The following is an 18,007-nucleotide window of genomic DNA, read 5'->3' as shown; positions in this document are numbered from 1 at the left end:
TAAACATTTAAAATTTCTCATAGAAATTACATTGCTTTCAATAAAAATTGAAAATTTTAATAAAAATTGAAAATTTTTGCATTTGAAAAAATTTTACAAAAATTTAGCACAGGTAGCTTAGCTCCCGGTGCCCTGAGACTCATACAATATAACAATATGTTATTACACAGCACCTGCCTACCTGTCCCTAAAACCTACCTGAGCTCAATAATCATTTAAAATTTCCCATAGAAATAACATTGCTTTAAATTAAAATTGAAAATATAACAATATATTTTTAGCTTTGAATTAAAAAATGGTTGTTGAGGAAGTGTGCACACATACAAACAAACAAAAAAACAAACAAACAAACAAACAAACAAACAAACAAACAAACAAACAAACAAACAGACAAAACTATTATATTAAATTATAGAAGATATATGCTAACAATGGTTTATCCAATTAGGCATAATATTAAATTAATTACTAATAAAATTTAATTTTTTTTTAATATTTTTATCTTTAAAATTATAATCATTATTATTATTAGTTGAAACATATTTTTCAACTAAATTTTTTAAAACTGTTTTCCGCATGAATTCTTTGCGATATTTTTCGCAAATTTTCAATTAAAAGTTTTATTATTTAATAGATTTTCAATAGAAGTCAATAGTTCGTCTTCAGAGCACTTGTAGGCATCGAGTCGTATACCAAATCCTTTCTCTTGAACTCTCTGTGCGTTATCGAACTGATCGCCAAACAGTGGCAAAACTATCATAGGTTTGCAATATGAAAACGTTTCGGTAATAGTATTGTTTCCGCCGTTAGTTATAACCAAATCAACTAATGGATAGACATTGACTTGAGATACAACTAATCTCACCCCACATATTATCCGGCAAATCATACTAATAATAGATAAAAATATCGTTACATAATAAATATAAAAAAACATTATCTTTATGCGAATATAATTATAATTAGGAAATAGCAAAATAAAATACTTTCTATTATACATTTTAGTAAATTAAAAAAAATTATTAAATACATTACAAATTTTATATTTATCTTACAATGTCTTAAATTTATTAAAAGACAAAATAACGCCACATTAAAAATAATATTTTTAAAAAACATTTATCTTTAAATGCAAATAATATTATTATAATAATCACTAAAATTATGATATAAACAAATAACATATAAAAATCGATAATTTTTGTTAAATAAAAAAAATTATAAATAATATTAATTTAATTAATGACATGTTTTCATGAATATCTATATTTATTAATATCTAACTAATAATTTGTTCGTCAATTTTATTATAAAAATTAATACTCAAACTATTATTTTTAACTAAATTTTCTAAAAGTTGAGGTAATTTTGTTAAACTGTTTTCAGTAAGAATTCGTTTCGATATTTTAGCCAATTTTTCAGACAACAGTTTATTGTTCAATAGATTTTCAATAGCTGTTAACAATTCCTCTTCAGAGCACTTGTAGGCATCGAGTCGTATACCATAACCTTTTTCATGGATTCTCTGTGCGTTATCGTACTGATCGCCAAACAGAGGCATAACTATCATAGGCTTTCCAAATGAAAATGTTTCGGTAATAGTATTGTTTCCGCCGTGAGTTATAACCAAATCAACTAATGGCAAGACTTGTGTTTGCGCTACACTTGGCTGACCCCACATATTGTCCGGTAGATCGTACTCATCACCTAACGGTCCTTTTGATACAATAAACCTGTGCTGAGATTTTGCAAGTATACCGACCAAGCGTTTCATATTATCAACATCTGTGCCGCCCATAGATCCCAATGAAAAATATATGAGTTTTCCCGGTTTGTCCCGCAATTGTTCCGGTATTTCAAATGGCAAATGTTGTTCACTTCTTAGAAAATTATCAAAACTATACCAATTGTCTGGCAGTGGACGGACGTCTAGATAATCCAATTCCTGTGGAAAGCCGTATATATTGAGATATTTTGAATCATTAATTAATGAATTTTCTTTTAATGGCGGGAATCCATTGACCACTTCAATGGCATTTAGTTTATCCCATAACTCTTTCATAGCATCTTTAAAAACATTTCTAAACGTTTGCCACTCACTAATGGGACCCGTTATCGGTAATCCTATATTTAGTTATAAAACTTAGAAAAATGTAGTAAAAGTTTATTTTTAAAAAAATATGTATTATTTATGAATTCATACTAACCTGAATAAGCCGGTGGTGTCCTATTGTCATGCAATAGGGCTAACGGATTACAACTGCATACCAATACCCACGGAATACCTGATTTCAGTACCGAAAATAGTGATGAAAATTGATCGCATAGTATAACATCTGGTTGAACATCTAGTATTGCTTGTCTGGCTTTATCATCAATTAGGTGTTGATTTTCGTAGAAATCTTTAGCCTCCCGGACCTCTGTTACTGCTTTTTCCAGAGCATCTCCCGGTCCGAGAAAACCTTTTTCTTTCAGAAACAGTCCCCAGTATTTGGCGGCCGATTCGTCAGCATTTTCACGATTTTTTATCGACCACAGTATCTCTCGGATACCGTACGGCTCCAGTTTACCTCTCCATTGATCACATATTGCAAACGTACACTCGTGTCCAGATTTGATCAATACCTGTGCCATAGCTATGGCCGCATTTACGTGACCCACGCCGTCGATCGGTATAAACAGTACTTTTAATTTATTGTTTGTTTTAGACATTATTTAGTTTATATTTTTGAAACAACACTAAAAATTGTTTTTTAATGTTTGAAATTTATAATTATTAATATTTAAGCTGCTATTTATATAGTAAATCAATTATTAATGTTATTATTATCATTATTAGATTGGCTAATCAAAATTTATCTTTATAAAAAAGTAAGTAACATAAAATGTGCTATAAATTGTACTAAAATTTTGTAATAAAATGCACTTTATTATCAATTACTATGTTTTGCTGATAATATAATCTATATAATATCAAAATAAGTAGTTAATTGATAGATAAATATAATGCAATTCAAAAATTACAAATAATTATAACTAAACAAATGTATAAATTAATAGTATTTTAATTAAACATATAAGACTAATATCAAATAATAAATACAATTAAAAGTTTATATTTTGTATTCATAGTATAGTTTTTAAATTATTACATATTATTTTCTAATTTTTTTCTTATAAAAAATAAAACCATTTTTAGAAATTAAATCTAAATATTATAGTTATACTTATATTATATGAATAAACATAAACAATATTTTAAAATTTTTAATATAATAAAATTAAAATATAAAATATTCAAAAGTAGTGAATACATAAACAAAATTTTTAACTACAGTGAGGGGACCCTAAATTGTAACGATTTTAATTAATAATTTAAGTAATTTATGAAAATATTTTATAAATCAAATGTTTTTAATATGATAACCCATATACTTGACAACAAGTCTGTACTGTTTTTTCAATGAAAATAATTGTTTTGAATGACTTATTAGCGTAAACTCTTCAACTCATTTTTTATAACTTTCCAGAGCCCTGATATTACTTAAAAAGCCTATATATGTAAACCATTTTATGATAATTTTTCGGGTAAATAAGTAAATATTTTTATATATTTATGACAAACAAACAGTTAAATATTAAAATGAATTGATTTTAAATTTAAGCTTAACTTTAATTAATTCTAATACCATAATTGAAAACGACCATAAAATCTGAAATTTTGTTGATTTTTTACATGACAAACGCGCGGTTTAATGGGTAAAACATAGATTTTAGTAAATTTTTTTATTATTTTTTGTTTTAAATATCAATATACTACATATATATGCTTCACTTTTGCATACTTTTATTTAGTTAAATATTTTACAATTCTTTATTTATCATCAAATATGAAAATATCGACTGGAAAGGTATAGGATGTAGTCATCAACGTCTGATGGCTATAATATTTTCAAAAACATTTTTACACCAATAAATTATATATCATAATAAACTTAAAGCATTGCTTTACTGTTTTATAAAATAATTTTCAACATTATTTCTATAACTTTTTCAAAAATTGCTAAAAAGTCGTTACAATTTAGGGTCCCCTCACTGTACTAAACAACTTAGATATAACTTTATAAACAATATTCAGTAAAAATCAAGAAATAATTAAAAAGTTATGAAAAAAATGTATTATAAAATTAATTACAAATTATTTGTATTAAAATTTTCAATCAAATTCTCAATAATTTTCGGTAATTTTGTTAAACTATTTTTCGTACGAATTCTTTGTGATATTTTTTTCAATTTTTCAGATAATATATTGTCATTAACTAGACTTTCAATAGTTGTCAATAGTTGCTCTTCAGAGCACTTGTAGGCATCGAGTCGTATACCATATCCTTTTTCATGGACTCTCTGTGCGTTATCGAACTGATCGGCAAACAGAGGCATAACTATCATAGGTTTGCCAAATGAAAACGTTTCGGTAATAGTATTGTTTCCGCCGTGAGTTATAACCAAATCAACTAATGGCAGGACTTGTGTTTGCGGTACACTTGGCTGACCCCACATATTGTCTGGTAGATCGTACTCATCACCTAACGGTCCTTTCGATACAATAAATCTGTGCTTAGATTTTGCAAGTATACCGACTAAGCGTTTCATATTATCAACATCTGTGCCGCCCATAGAGCCCAATGAAAAATATATCAGTTTTCCCGGTTTGTACCACAATTGTTGCGGTATTTCAAACGGCAAATGTTGTTCACTTCTCATAAAATTATCAAAACGATACCAATTGTCGGGCAGTGGTCTTATGTCCAGATAATCCAATTCCAACGGATAATCATATATATTAAGATATTTTGAATCATTAATATATGACATTTCCTTTAAAGCCGGCAAACCATTGGCCACTTCAATGTCATTCAATATTTTCCACGACTCTTGCATTCCTTCTTTATATACATTTTTAAATGTCTGCCACTCACTGATGGATCCAGTTATGGGTAAACCTATTAATTATTATTTAAAAATTTAACAATTATTAACTAATATTTATTAGTATAAATATTATAAAAAATTTAATTAAATAGACTTATTTTATTTTTTTACCAGAAAAAGCTGGCGGTGTTCTGTCGTCCCGTATAAACGCTAATGGATTACAACTACATACTAATACCCACGGGATTCCTGATTTCATAACAGATAATAGCGAAACCATTTGATCGACTAGTATGATATCGGGTCGAACCTCACGTATAGTTTGTTCAGCATTTTTGTTGATTTCCTGTTGCATTTCGATCACTGCTTTCTGATCTTTTAACATAATTAACGACTTTTCCAGTGGACCTTCCGGTCCAAGTATACCTTTTTCTTTCAGAAACAGTCCCCAGTATTTGGCGGCCGATTCGTCAGCATTTTCACGATCTTTCATTGACCACAATATCTCTCGGATACCGTACGGCTCCAGTTTACCCCTCCATTGATCACATATGCCAAATGTACACTCGTGTCCTGCTTTGATCAGCACCTGTGCCATAGCTATGGCCGCATTTACATGTCCCGTACCGTCAACTGGCATAAATAGTACTTTTAATTTTGTCATTATTTTTCAAAAATAATTAATTAATTATTATACACTTAAAAAAATTATTAATTTAAAATATAATAAGCCACTGTTTTAAGAATTTATATTTTTCTTTATATACTGTATAGTATATCTATAATTTAAATTGTATTTTATTTGCTAATTATTATATACCTATATTATAGTATTAAACCTAATGTACTAATATTTACTGATTTTTATTGATATCTTGATGTTATTACTTTATATTTGAAGTTTACATTTATTTTATATTATAAAGTATAATCATTATTGTTATCTTCAATATGATAATACAGTATACAATAATTAAAACATTAGTTTAATTTAACGTCACTAAAATAAATTTGTCTTCAATGTACCAAACTATAACATTTTGATTTAGTTAGTTTAACATATTAAAGACAAAATTAATATAGTTTTATAATAAAATAACTTTGTAGTTAATTGTATATCGATTAATATAAAATTTTGTATGTCATATACTTTTTAAATATAAAAATAAATCTATATTAAGTAATACAGTATTAACTAACAATGAAGTAATTTATTGATAATTAATTAGTATGCAATTAAACATGTATACGAAATGTATTACTGTAAATATTTTTTTTATAATGATTATATACCGGTATATTATTATTGATAAATTGATAAGTTTACATTTATCATATATAATGGTTAATATATTTATTTTACTTATATATCTAAGTTTATTTTGAATTAAAAAAACAGTTTAATGCACTAAAATAAATGTATTTTTAATGTATACGATTATTACATTTTATTTCAATTAATCAAGCATTTAAAAATTAAAATTCAATAAAATTCAATATACATACACAATAATTAAATAAACTTAATTAATAAAAATTATATAATTAATAATAATATAGTTTTTACTTAATAATATACAGTAAATACTTAATTATAAAAGAGTGTTTAGTTAACATATGTTTTGACTAAATTTTCCAAAATTTGAGGTAATTTTATTAAACTATTTTCCGCAAAAATTTGTTGTGATATTTTTTGCATCTTTTCAGCTAAAATATTGTCTTCAATTAGACTTTCAATAGCTGTCAATAGTTCCTCTTCAGAGCACTTGTAGGCATCGAGTCGTATACCAAATCCTTTCTCTTGAACTCTCTGTGCGTTATCGAACTGATCGCCAAACAGTGGCATAACTATCATAGGCTTTCCAAATGAAAACGTTTCGGTAATAGTATTGTTTCCGCCGTGAGTTATAACCAAATCAACTAATGGCAAGACATTGACTTGTGCTACACTTGGCTGACCCCACATATTGTCCGGTAGATCGTACTCATCACCTAACGGTCCTTTCGATACAATAAATCTGTGCTTAGATTTTGCAAGTATACCGACTAAGCGTTTCATGTTATCGACATCTGTGCCGCCCATAGAACCCAATGAAAAATATATGAGTTTTCCCGGTTTGTCCCTCAATTGTTCCGGTAATTCAAACGGCAAATGCTGATCGCTTCTCATAAAATTATCAAAACGATACCAATTTTCAGGCAATGGTCTAATATCTTGATAATCTAATTCCAATGGATAGCCGTATATATTCAGATATTTTGAATTATTAATATATGACATTTCCTTTAAAGGCGGTAAACCATTGGCCACTTCATCGTCATTCATCATTTCCCACGACTCTTGCATTCCTTCTTTATATACATTAGTAAATGTTTGCCACTCATTGATCGGACCAGTTGTCGGATAACCTATTGATTGGGTATTTTTTTAAAAACAAAATAAAAATTTTATAATTTAATTTATGTAAAGAAAAACAAATAAATAATACAATTATATATATATATATTACCCGAAAAAGCTGGTGGTGTTCTATTGTCCCGTATAAACGTTAACGGATTACAACTGCATACTATTACCCACGGGATTCCCGATAGTAGTTACGACATAAGGGTGACGGAAGGGGAAAGCACAGTGCTTTCCCCCATATAACAGTATGACGGAGAATAGGTGACGGAGATCACGTGACTCCACCTAACCTAACCTAAGTGTACTACACCAATGACGTCACCACTACCTCTACCTGAACCTTACCCGAACCTAACCTGACCAACTACCCGTACTGATGACCAACTACCCGAACTGACCAAATACCCGAACTGACCAACCACCCGTACTGACCAAATACCCAAACTGACCAACCACCCGAAGTGACCACATACCTGAACTGGCCACCTACCCGAACTGGTTAACTTACCGAACTGACCAACTTACCGAACTAACCAACTAACCGAACTGATCAACTACCCGAACTGACCAACTACCCGAACTAACATTAACTATTGCATACAATACATGTAATATAATGACATCACTGTATTGAAATAGTATGTACACACTGTATAGCAATAGTAATACATATACTGTATATATTAATTAACTTAAATTGTTAATAACTTTTTTAATTGTAATTAAAATTAAAATTTTTTATTCTTAAAAGATGCTTAAAAATGTGTAGTTTAAGCTAATAAAAAAAATAATTATGAAAAATTAACAAATAAGCGGTCAAATTAACAAATTAGTGTCTTATAGACTGTAGTACGGAATACATTGGATTGAGGCTAGCATTGTATTCAAACATACATCAAATTAACTCGCCAGTGGAAGATATCAGTGTATAACTGAGTCTTGAATTTATAATTTGTGATTATTTATATAAAAAAATAAAGTAAGCACAAAAAAATTTTTTTTTTTAAAAACTTTTCAAAAAAAAACTTCAAAAAAAAAACTTTACAAAAAAAATATTTTCAAAAAAAATATTTTCAAAAAAAATATTTTCAAAAAAACTTTTAAAAAAAACTTTTCTAAAAAAAAAAAACTTTTCAAAAAAAAAATATTTTCAAAAAAAAACTTTTAAAAAAAAAACTACAAAAAAAAAACTTTTCAAAAAAAACTACAAAAAAAAAACTTTTCAAAAAAAACTTCAAAAAAAAAAACTTTTTCAAAAAAAAAACTTCAAAAAAAAAAATTTTCAAAAAAAATTTTTCAATAAAAAAACTTTTCAAAAAACTTTTCAAAAAAAATTTTCAAAAAAAAACTGTTTAAAAAAAACTTTTCAAAAAAAAACTTCAAAAAAAAACTTCAAAAAATATTTAGAAAAATATTTTTCTTTTAAAATAAATAAATAGAAAAAATAAATAGAAAAATATTCAGAAAATTTAATAAATAATAATTAATTAATAAAAATAAAAAATTATTTTTATTAATTAATTATAAAATAATATATTATTTTATAAAATCTAATATTTTAACAAATTTTATAAAAGTATACTTTTCAGTATTTCAACTATTATTTTTATCGATCAATTCAACGCAATGGACAACAACAAAGCTATCCCGGAGCCAATGGTCGAGACGGAAGTCCCTATGGTCGAGACAATGCCGGTATCTATGGTCGAGTCGGAGGTTCCTATAGTCGAGTCATTGGCGGTCCCTATGGTCGAGTCAATGGTGGTATCTATGGATGACGCAATTCCAGACCCTAGAGAGCCAATGAATGACGAAATACCTAACTTCAACGAGCCAATGAATGACATGTTTACCGATGAGTTTAGCGATGATTTCTACGTAAATCTCGATTTATTGGTAAACAATAATTATGGTTTACCAGTACAAGATGGTGCTGGTGCTGATGAGTCGTATATGGAAAGTCAGGACTCACTTATGGACACACCTCCCGACTACATACCTGTCAATGACAACAACGACAATGACAATGACAACAATGACAACAACTACAACAACGACAACAACGACAACAACGACAACAACGACAACAACGACAACAACGACAACAACGACAACAACGACAACAACGACAACAACGACAACAACGACAACAACGACAACAACGACAACAACGACAACAACGACAACAACGACAACAACGACAACAACGACAACAACGACAATGACAACAATGACAATGACGACAATGACGACAATGACAACAATGACAACAATGACAACAATGACAACAATGACAACAATGACAATACAGGTATGTATTAAAAATTAAATAACTTATTATGCAATTATTATAATTAAAATTTTTGTTTAGTTAAACAATTGGTCAAGTTTCATGTATTGAATGAGTCATCTCATTCATACATTAAATTTAAACGGCAAGAACACCGTAAAGACATCCGCTTTCAACACAATTTGGGTTCAATTGATAATTTACTTCAATTAAATGATCAAATTGATGAGATGTATGAGTCATTGGTGCGACCGGCATTCCGTAACCACAATGTTGGCGATTATTATAGTGTGATAATTGAAGCACAGGGCTTGAATAAACCATTATATATGGGTGGAAAAGCAATCTCACAATTTGATAAACATGAGTTTGCCAACAAAATCTTTGGACTAATACAATCTAATACAGAGTTTTTACTTTCTGTATTTAAAATGAAAATCTATGTAACTGAAGCACCACAGGGATCAGGACCTAATATGAAAAACAAAAGACATTTACCACCAGAAACTTCAGATGAAAGGAGTAAACGTATAAAATGCATTGTTAGGATTGATAACAAAAATGGTATTTAAAAGATTATATATTTATTTTTATAATATTTACAAATATATTTATTCATATAATTTCAGATGTCGGTTGCGGTTATAGAGCTGTTTGGGTTGGTGTTATGTGGTTTGTCGAAAGTTTTACTAATCAAACACTTCGAGGAAACAGTAGGTGGAGAAAAATTACTGCTAACAATAATTCCGACAAATATCAAAAAGAAGAATCGGAAAAGCTGTGTAATTTGGCCGGTCTTGATTTCAACAAACCTTTTGGAGAAAAACATTGGAATCAAATGCAGGAGTATCTCAGCACTATTAAATTAACTGATGGTTCAAGTGGATTACAGTTGATAATTGTCGACTCATCAAATGTCGACAATTATCTATTTCAAGGCTCTATAGATTTTCCCAACAAATTATTTATGGAGCACATCGACTACGGTAAAAACACTGGACATTATAATTTTATTAAAGACATCAATGCTTACACACAAATATCTGATCTGTGTAAGTATTGCTTAACAAAACATCAGAAAATAAATCATTCATGTAAATATGTGTGCAACTACTGCTCAACATATCCAAAGTGTGACGTTAACAGTGATAAAGTAGACTGCGATTTATGCAATCGTAGTTACGCAAATGATAAATGTTATCATAATCACAAAGCTCACAATATCTGCAAAGTAAAATCAAAAATATGTAGTACTTGTAATGTTGAATACTCAACTCATAGAAGAGCAAAACATGTTTGCTATCAACTAAAATGTACAAAATGTAGTGTGTATTACAAAGAAACACCGCATTTTTGTTATATAAAACCTTTGGATATAGAAAAACTGGAAAAAGAAGACAAAGAAAACAAACTAATAGTTTGTTTTGATATTGAAAGTGAACAGATAGCTCAAAATAATGGTTTTTATGATCACAAACCTAATCTACTCATTTCATGTAAGTTATTATATAATCATTTTAAGAAATTACAACTAATTACAAATATTTTACACAGTATGTGTTTGCGACAAGTGTTGGGATTACCAACAAATGGCGAAAAGATGCGATGTCTCAATTGATGAACCAAATGACGGATGTAAAGTGTGCGGATATGGTATCCGTACATTCTATAAAGAAAATGTAGTCGAACAGTTTTCAGACTATTTATTCAAAGATGTCGCTGTAAGAGCTTCAAAAATTAAAGCACAGCTATACGTAATTGCACACAATTTCCGAGGATATGATGGTCACTTCATATTTCAGGAAATGTTTGGAAGACAGTTTGGTGATCCGAGTGATATAATTATGAATGGTATGAAAATACTTAAAATTACAAACAACAACACATCATTCATAGACTCGTTGAGTTATTTCCAACAACCACTGGCTTCACTGCCAAAATCGTTTGGCTTTCAAAACATTGTCAGCAAAGGATTTTTCCCCATCACTTCAACAGAAAAGAGAATTACGACTACTCTGGTGAAATACCAGATATCAAACACTTTGGCATTGATGAAATGAGGTCTTCAAAAGAGTGTGTGGAGTGGTATAATGACTTCAAAGCAAACAATTACATATGGAACTTTGAACAACAAATCAAAAAGTATTGCTTAAATGATGTAATAGTACTCACAATTGCGGTGATGGAGTTCCGCAAACTGTTCAAAAACTTCACTGGTTTGGACCCCATAACTCGTAGATTCACATTAGCCGGTGTTGGACTGGAGTATTTTAGAGCTAAAATTCTAAAAGACAATATGATTGGTGTCACACCTATCAACGGTTATATCGATGGACGACATAAGTCAAACAAAGGTAATGTATGGCTTGATTGGATGGAGGAGAAGAGAGGTGTAAAAATCTGCAGAGAGATGAGAATTGGTCAGAACTATGCTGATGGGTGTATTCGAGATGGTGTACTCGGAGAGATATTTGAGTTCAATGGTTGCTATTGGCATGGATGTCAAAAATGTACCCATCTGTTTAGCCTTAGAAACACCTATGATGGCAATGAGCAAGTAGATCCTATTAAAGATTATCAACGAACAATTGAAAAGGTATTTATATAAATAATTGTATTTATACAATTTTACTTACATTTATATATTTTTAGGAAACATATTACAAGTCTAGAGGTTTCAAAGTGACATCTATTTGGGAGCACGACTTCGATAAACTGTTGACAACTGATGTTGAGTTCAAAGCATTCCACAAAAAACGTATGGCATACTATAAAACAATTGACAAAATAGGTCACGCAAACATACGTGAGTCGTTTTATGGTGGTCGTACAAACAATTTGTACTTCAACGCCGACAGTACCGGTACAGAGTTGATTAAATATAAAGATGTGTGCAGTCTGTATCCGACTGTACTTTCAAAATGCGAATACCCTATTGGTCATCCATCTATAATCAGTAAATTTATCGACACCTCAATTTATAATTACTTTGGATTCATTAAATGTAAAGTATTACCACCTAAAGATCTATACATTCCTGTATTACCATTAAAATCAGAGACCAAAAAGTTAGTGTTTGCATTATGCAATCAATGTGCAAAAGATATGAGCCCTAACAAATGTAGTCATAGCGATAAAGAGAGAGCTATCAGCAGTACTTGGTACTCTGAAGAGCTTAAATTAGCAATAGAAATGGGATATAAAATTCTCAAAATATATGAAGTGTTGCATTACGAACGCAAAACAAATGAAATATTTAAGCCATACATACAACAATGGCTTAAACTTAAGACCGAGGCAAGCGGATGGCCTGACAATTGTACTACTGATGAGTTAAAGCGAAACTACATCAGTGAGTATCAGAGTCGTGAAGGTGTGGATTTAGAGTTTAATAAGATGTCACCAAATCCTGGTCTCCGCTTCATTGCAAAGTTAATGTTGAATAGTTTGTGGGGAAAACTAGCCCAAAGACCCAATCAAAAACAAACTAAACTTTGCAAAACATATGACGCATACCGTAGTATTATATCTGATGCTAAAATACAAATAAAAGGTTTGTTAAAATACATTATAAAAACATAATAAATTAATATAAAATATTTATTTATTATACTATACTTTAGGAGAAATTATGCCCAATGATGAGACTATTTTAGTCAATTACCAATACATTGACGACAACTATTCATCTGCTGGCAATACAAACATAGCATTGGCCTCGATGGTCACCGGTAATGCTCGTATTCATTTATATCGTGAATTACACAATATTGAAAGCTCAGCAAAGGGACGGGTCTTGTATTTCGATACAGACTCTGTAATCTATCGACACGACCCTACCAAAGGGTGGTACGACCCTCCGATCGGTGATTTCTTGGGTGATATGACCGATGAAATAGAAAAAGATTACAAAGAAGGGTCGTATATCAATTCGTTTACTTCATGTGGACCCAAAAACTATGGTTATCAGGTCGTTACTGGTGATGGCCGTGTGATTCAAAAAGTAAAAGTAAAAGGCATTTCAATCACTGAGGAAGTAAAGCATAAAATAAACTTTGAAAGAGTTAAAGAGACTGCTCAACACTACTTTAACAATACACCAATCACAACACTGGCTCCACAATTATGTTTCCGTTCAGATAAACTGCACAACGTGACAACAAATAAAGTAAATAAGATATATCAGGCAGTATCTGAAAAACGTAGAATTGTTAGGGGACACCCTATTTATCAAACTGTCCCCTATGGATTTTATGAATAATATGTTAAAACTATTTAATACTATTTATATTTATATTATTGTACTAATTATTTGAAATAAAATGTGATTAAAAACTATTTTTATGTTTAATTTATTTACATCAACTATAAATAAATATCTAAATATAAAACTAAGAATACATATTGAGGTCATAATTGACTATATAAAGTAATGTTTTTAATAAAATTATTTTATATTCATTAACAAGTATGGCTAAACGACACTTTAAAGACAGTTATTTAAGAAAACTATTGGAAGGTATTGTATTTTATATTAATATATTTTATTAATTATATATTAAAATTTTTATATTATTTCAGAGCCACCGTTAAAGAGACCAAAACAAGACCAGTGCATTCAAACTGAATTGATTCGGCTAAAAAACATGAAATTTTATATGTTGTCAGAGCCGGGAATGAAAATCATCGTCGATAGACTGACTGCAATTGGACATAAAAATGGTATAACAGAAGATACTAACAAATTAGTAAAATACTTGTCTGAATTGGCTACCTGTGAATGGAAATTTGATACAAAATCAAATGTATAAAATTTTATAAAAGATGAATAAATTTTTTTTATTATTAAACCTATGTTTTATTTAAAATGAATTGCATTAAAGTGGATCGAAAACACATTTCATTTAAACACCCATTCACTTGTATGGTCGCTGGACCTACAAGTAGTGGTAAAACTGTACTACTTAGAAATATATTGGAGAATTATAAACAAACTTTATATTTTACTGATATACCAAATAAGTTAAAAATTGTGTGGGCATACGGACAATGGCAAGAATTGTACACTAAATCTATTGCTGACTGTGATATACAATATATTGAAGGCCTACCCAATGAAGAAGAAGTAAAAGAGATTAAACCTCATCTCATAGTTATTGATGATTTGATGACTGAGTTGGGAAATAATGTTAAATTAGCAAATTTATTTACTAAAGGTAGTCATCATATGAATATAAGTGTGATATTTATATCACAAAATATATTTCATCAAGGGTCCCAAATGAGGACAATTAGTTTAAATTGTCACTATTTGATATTGCTTAAAAACCCAAGAGATAAAAGACAGATAATTAGCTTAGCCTCACAGATATATCCGGAAAACTCAAAATACTTTATAGAAGTGTATACTGACGCCACATCTGTTCAATATGGTTATATTAAAGTAGACCTAAAACAGGATACACCTGAAAAATATAGAGTACAAACAAATATTATACCAATTAATAATAAATTGAAAATTATTTGCTATATACCTAAGTAATGTCTGATAATTTGAAAAAATATTTTAGAGACTTGCAGTTTGTTTCTAAAATAAAATGTAAGAAAACACAAAAAACATTATTGAATTATTTAGCTAAAGACCCAAAAGTATATTTAGCTATAAAAGAAATTGGATTAAATGTTATAAAAGGAAATATAAAAACTAAAAAATTGAATAAAAGTAAAAAACTTTTACTTAAAAAGTTTGAAAGGAAACAAAGTTTAAAAACTTGTAAAAGTGTTGTACAAAAAGGAAACGCTTGGATGTGGTTAATACCGTTACTAACAACTGTATACGAATTAATAACAAAATAATGTCATTCAGAAAAGTTGAATTGGTTACTAATGATAGTGATGATGACATCGATATGGATATATCTTCAATGAGTGTGGATAGTAAACCATTTGAAAAAATTAAACAAAATACATTAGTAACTAAAAACATTGTTGACAATGTTACAAATGATAACAATATTAAAAATAATTTGCCGAATATTAATAATTCATTTCTAAGTATAATAGAAGATATGGTTTTTAAAGTATTAATTAAAAATAATTTAATCAGTACAACTAAAAAACAAAGCAAAGTTACTACAAAAGTTCATAAACCTAGCAAAAAAGTTGTTAAAAAAATAGTAAATAAAAAGACTGTTAAAAAATCTAAATCTAAAAAATCTATACAATGGATCAAAATATAAATGAGTTGTTGAATATAATATATTATGATCCACAAAATAGTGGATCATTTAGTGGTGTAAATAATTTGTATAAAACTGCTAAACAATTAAATCCAAATATAACATTAAAATTAGTAAAAGATTGGTTAAAAGGAGAGTTAACTTATACTCTACATAAACAAGTACACAGAAAATTTATACGAAATCCAATTGTTGTGACATATATTGATGAACAATGGGAAGCAGATTTAGCTGATATGAGAGAATTTGCTAATAAAAATGATAAATATAATTATATTTTAACAGTAATTGACTGCTTTTCTAAATTTGCATTTACTGTTCCATTGAAAGTAAAAACTGGTAAAAGCATTACAAATGCTTTTAAAACATTATTTAAAAACAGAAAACCATTATCTTTACGTACAGATAAAGGTAAAGAGTTTTTAAATGAAATATTTCAAAAATATCTAAAATTAAATAGAGTCAACTACTTTCACTCAAATGATTATAAAATAAAATGTGCTATAGTTGAACGCTTTAATCGTACATTAAAGTCACGTATGTTTAAATACTTTACTGCTAATGGTTCGCGAAGATATGTAGATGTACTACAAAAACTTGTTAAAGCATACAATACATCATATCACAGATCTATAGGTATGTCACCTATTGAGGTGACTACAGAAAATACAAAACAAGTATACAATAACTTATATGTTAAATCTAAAAAGTTTAAAACACCAGATGTCGCTACAGGAGATAAAGTACGTAAAGTGTACGAAATGTCTAAATTTGATAAAGGTTATTACCCTAACTGGACTGATCAAGTCTTTACTGTAGTAAAGACTATAAAAGGTGATAATCAATATGTGTTTAGACTAAGTGATGGACAAGGAAATATTATTGAACAGCGATTTTATCCACAAGAGATCCAAAAGATCAAAGAAAATCTATACCGTATTGAAAGAGTTATTAGAAGTCGTGTTAGACGTGGTCGTAGACAGTATTTTGTTAAGTGGTTGAACTATCCGGAAGAATACAACAGTTGGATTGATAGCATTCAAGATGTCTATACTAAATAAATTGTGTAAAACTGAATTAATTTTGTTTACTATTCAAATGTCATTAATGACAATTGTAATATTTGTAAGCTTAATTAACTTAACTTTTGAAATTGGCAACAAAAATTTATGGGCAATTATTTTAACTAGTTGTATTGGTTATATAATGCCTAACCCTAAACTTAAACTATGTAAAAATGTTATAAAAGGCTCTGATACTGTATTTTAAAAATAAAAATGAATTGTTTACTAATTAACATATTGTGTTTTATTTTATTTATTATATTTGTTGTTGTATTATTATTTTTAAGAGATAAAGAAAAAATTATTTGGAATTGTTATTTTGATAACAATACACAAATAAAACTTTGTGAATAATGAGTAAATATATTACTTTAGTTAATAATGTCAAAACATTTGACAATACAATGTCTGATTTTAGAACAAAATTAGGCAAAACAGTTAAACTTGATGATAGTTGGTGTGTTGGTATATCTGAAATAACTTATACCAAATCATGGTATAATATATTAAATGATCATAAAATTACATTATTTGATGAAATGGGCCGTATATATGGTGATAAGTCTAATCAATATGATGATAAGTTTACACTTAAAGCTGGTTATTATGAAACACCACAGAAATTAGTTAATGAAATTAACAATATTTTGACTTTATTTACTGATATTAAACCACCAAAATTAGTTTATAATGAGATTAATAATTTTATTACAATTAATGTTGGTATAGTTGAAAGTGTAGTTAAAATATTTCCTGACTTGGGTGACGAAATTGAAAACATTTTAGGATTAAAAGATAGAAAAGCTACACATAATTATTATTATGGTAGCAATAGCTTAGTTAATATAGTATTCAATGGAATTGAAAATAAAAATACTATTAAAGGCTTTCATCCCGTAGAGATTAGTGGTGGTTTTCATTCACTATATTTATATAGTGATATTGTATACCCATCACTAGTTGGTGATACATTTGCACCTCTACTGAGAGTAGTTGAAATACCGCGTAAATATAAATTTGGAGATACAGTACATTTAAATTATGAAAGACCTCAATATAGACCTGTAAGACTCAA

The 18,007-nt window shown here is 28.7% G+C and overlaps 5 protein-coding genes across 5 annotated transcripts; 2 read left to right on the top strand and 3 right to left on the bottom strand.

Annotated features, from left to right (window-relative positions):
• Positions 1–1,204: 1,204 nt before the first annotated feature.
• LOC128951453 (uncharacterized) lies at positions 1,205–2,763 on the bottom strand. Its single transcript, XM_054296700.1, has 3 exons — positions 2,208–2,763; positions 1,304–2,124; positions 1,205–1,261 (listed from the first exon to the last, which is right to left on the bottom strand). Exons 1-3 carry the CDS (start codon positions 2,710–2,712, stop codon positions 1,205–1,207), a joined length of 1,383 nt encoding a protein of 460 aa, XP_054152675.1. The 5' UTR covers positions 2,713–2,763.
• A 1,164-nt stretch (positions 2,764–3,927) lies between these two features.
• Positions 3,928–5,596, bottom strand: LOC128951452 (uncharacterized). The gene is made up of 3 exons (XM_054296698.1): positions 5,104–5,596; positions 4,269–5,003; positions 3,928–3,941 (listed from the first exon to the last, which is right to left on the bottom strand). Exons 1-3 carry the CDS (start codon positions 5,594–5,596, stop codon positions 3,928–3,930), a joined length of 1,242 nt encoding a protein of 413 aa, XP_054152673.1.
• Positions 5,597–6,538: 942 nt separating this feature from the next.
• Positions 6,539–7,975, bottom strand: LOC128951451 (uncharacterized UDP-glucosyltransferase YdhE-like). Its single transcript, XM_054296697.1, has 2 exons — positions 7,443–7,975; positions 6,539–7,341 (listed from the first exon to the last, which is right to left on the bottom strand). The coding sequence occupies exon 2, from the start codon at positions 7,277–7,279 to the stop codon at positions 6,539–6,541; it is 741 nt and encodes a 246-aa protein (XP_054152672.1). The 5' UTR covers positions 7,280–7,341; positions 7,443–7,975.
• Positions 7,976–11,685: 3,710 nt separating this feature from the next.
• On the top strand, positions 11,686–13,890 carry LOC128951450 (uncharacterized). The gene is made up of 3 exons (XM_054296696.1): positions 11,686–12,225; positions 12,282–13,182; positions 13,253–13,890. The coding sequence occupies exons 1-3, from the start codon at positions 11,686–11,688 to the stop codon at positions 13,888–13,890; spliced, it is 2,079 nt and encodes a 692-aa protein (XP_054152671.1).
• A 1,594-nt stretch (positions 13,891–15,484) lies between these two features.
• LOC128951448 (uncharacterized) lies at positions 15,485–16,929 on the top strand. The gene is made up of 4 exons (XM_054296695.1): positions 15,485–15,566; positions 15,983–16,279; positions 16,376–16,504; positions 16,592–16,929. The coding sequence occupies exons 1-4, from the start codon at positions 15,485–15,487 to the stop codon at positions 16,927–16,929; spliced, it is 846 nt and encodes a 281-aa protein (XP_054152670.1).
• Positions 16,930–18,007: the final 1,078 nt, after the last annotated feature.

The sequence above is a fragment of the Oppia nitens genome, unplaced genomic scaffold (genome assembly GCF_028296485.1).
Source record: "Oppia nitens isolate AA-2021 unplaced genomic scaffold, nextdenovo-longstitch-racon4-pilon3 scaffold1_pilon_pilon_pilon, whole genome shotgun sequence".
Taxonomy (NCBI): domain Eukaryota; kingdom Metazoa; phylum Arthropoda; class Arachnida; order Sarcoptiformes; family Oppiidae; genus Oppia; species Oppia nitens.
Note: the sequence above shows the minus strand (reverse complement) of the source record. Positions and strands in the feature narration are given on the sequence as shown.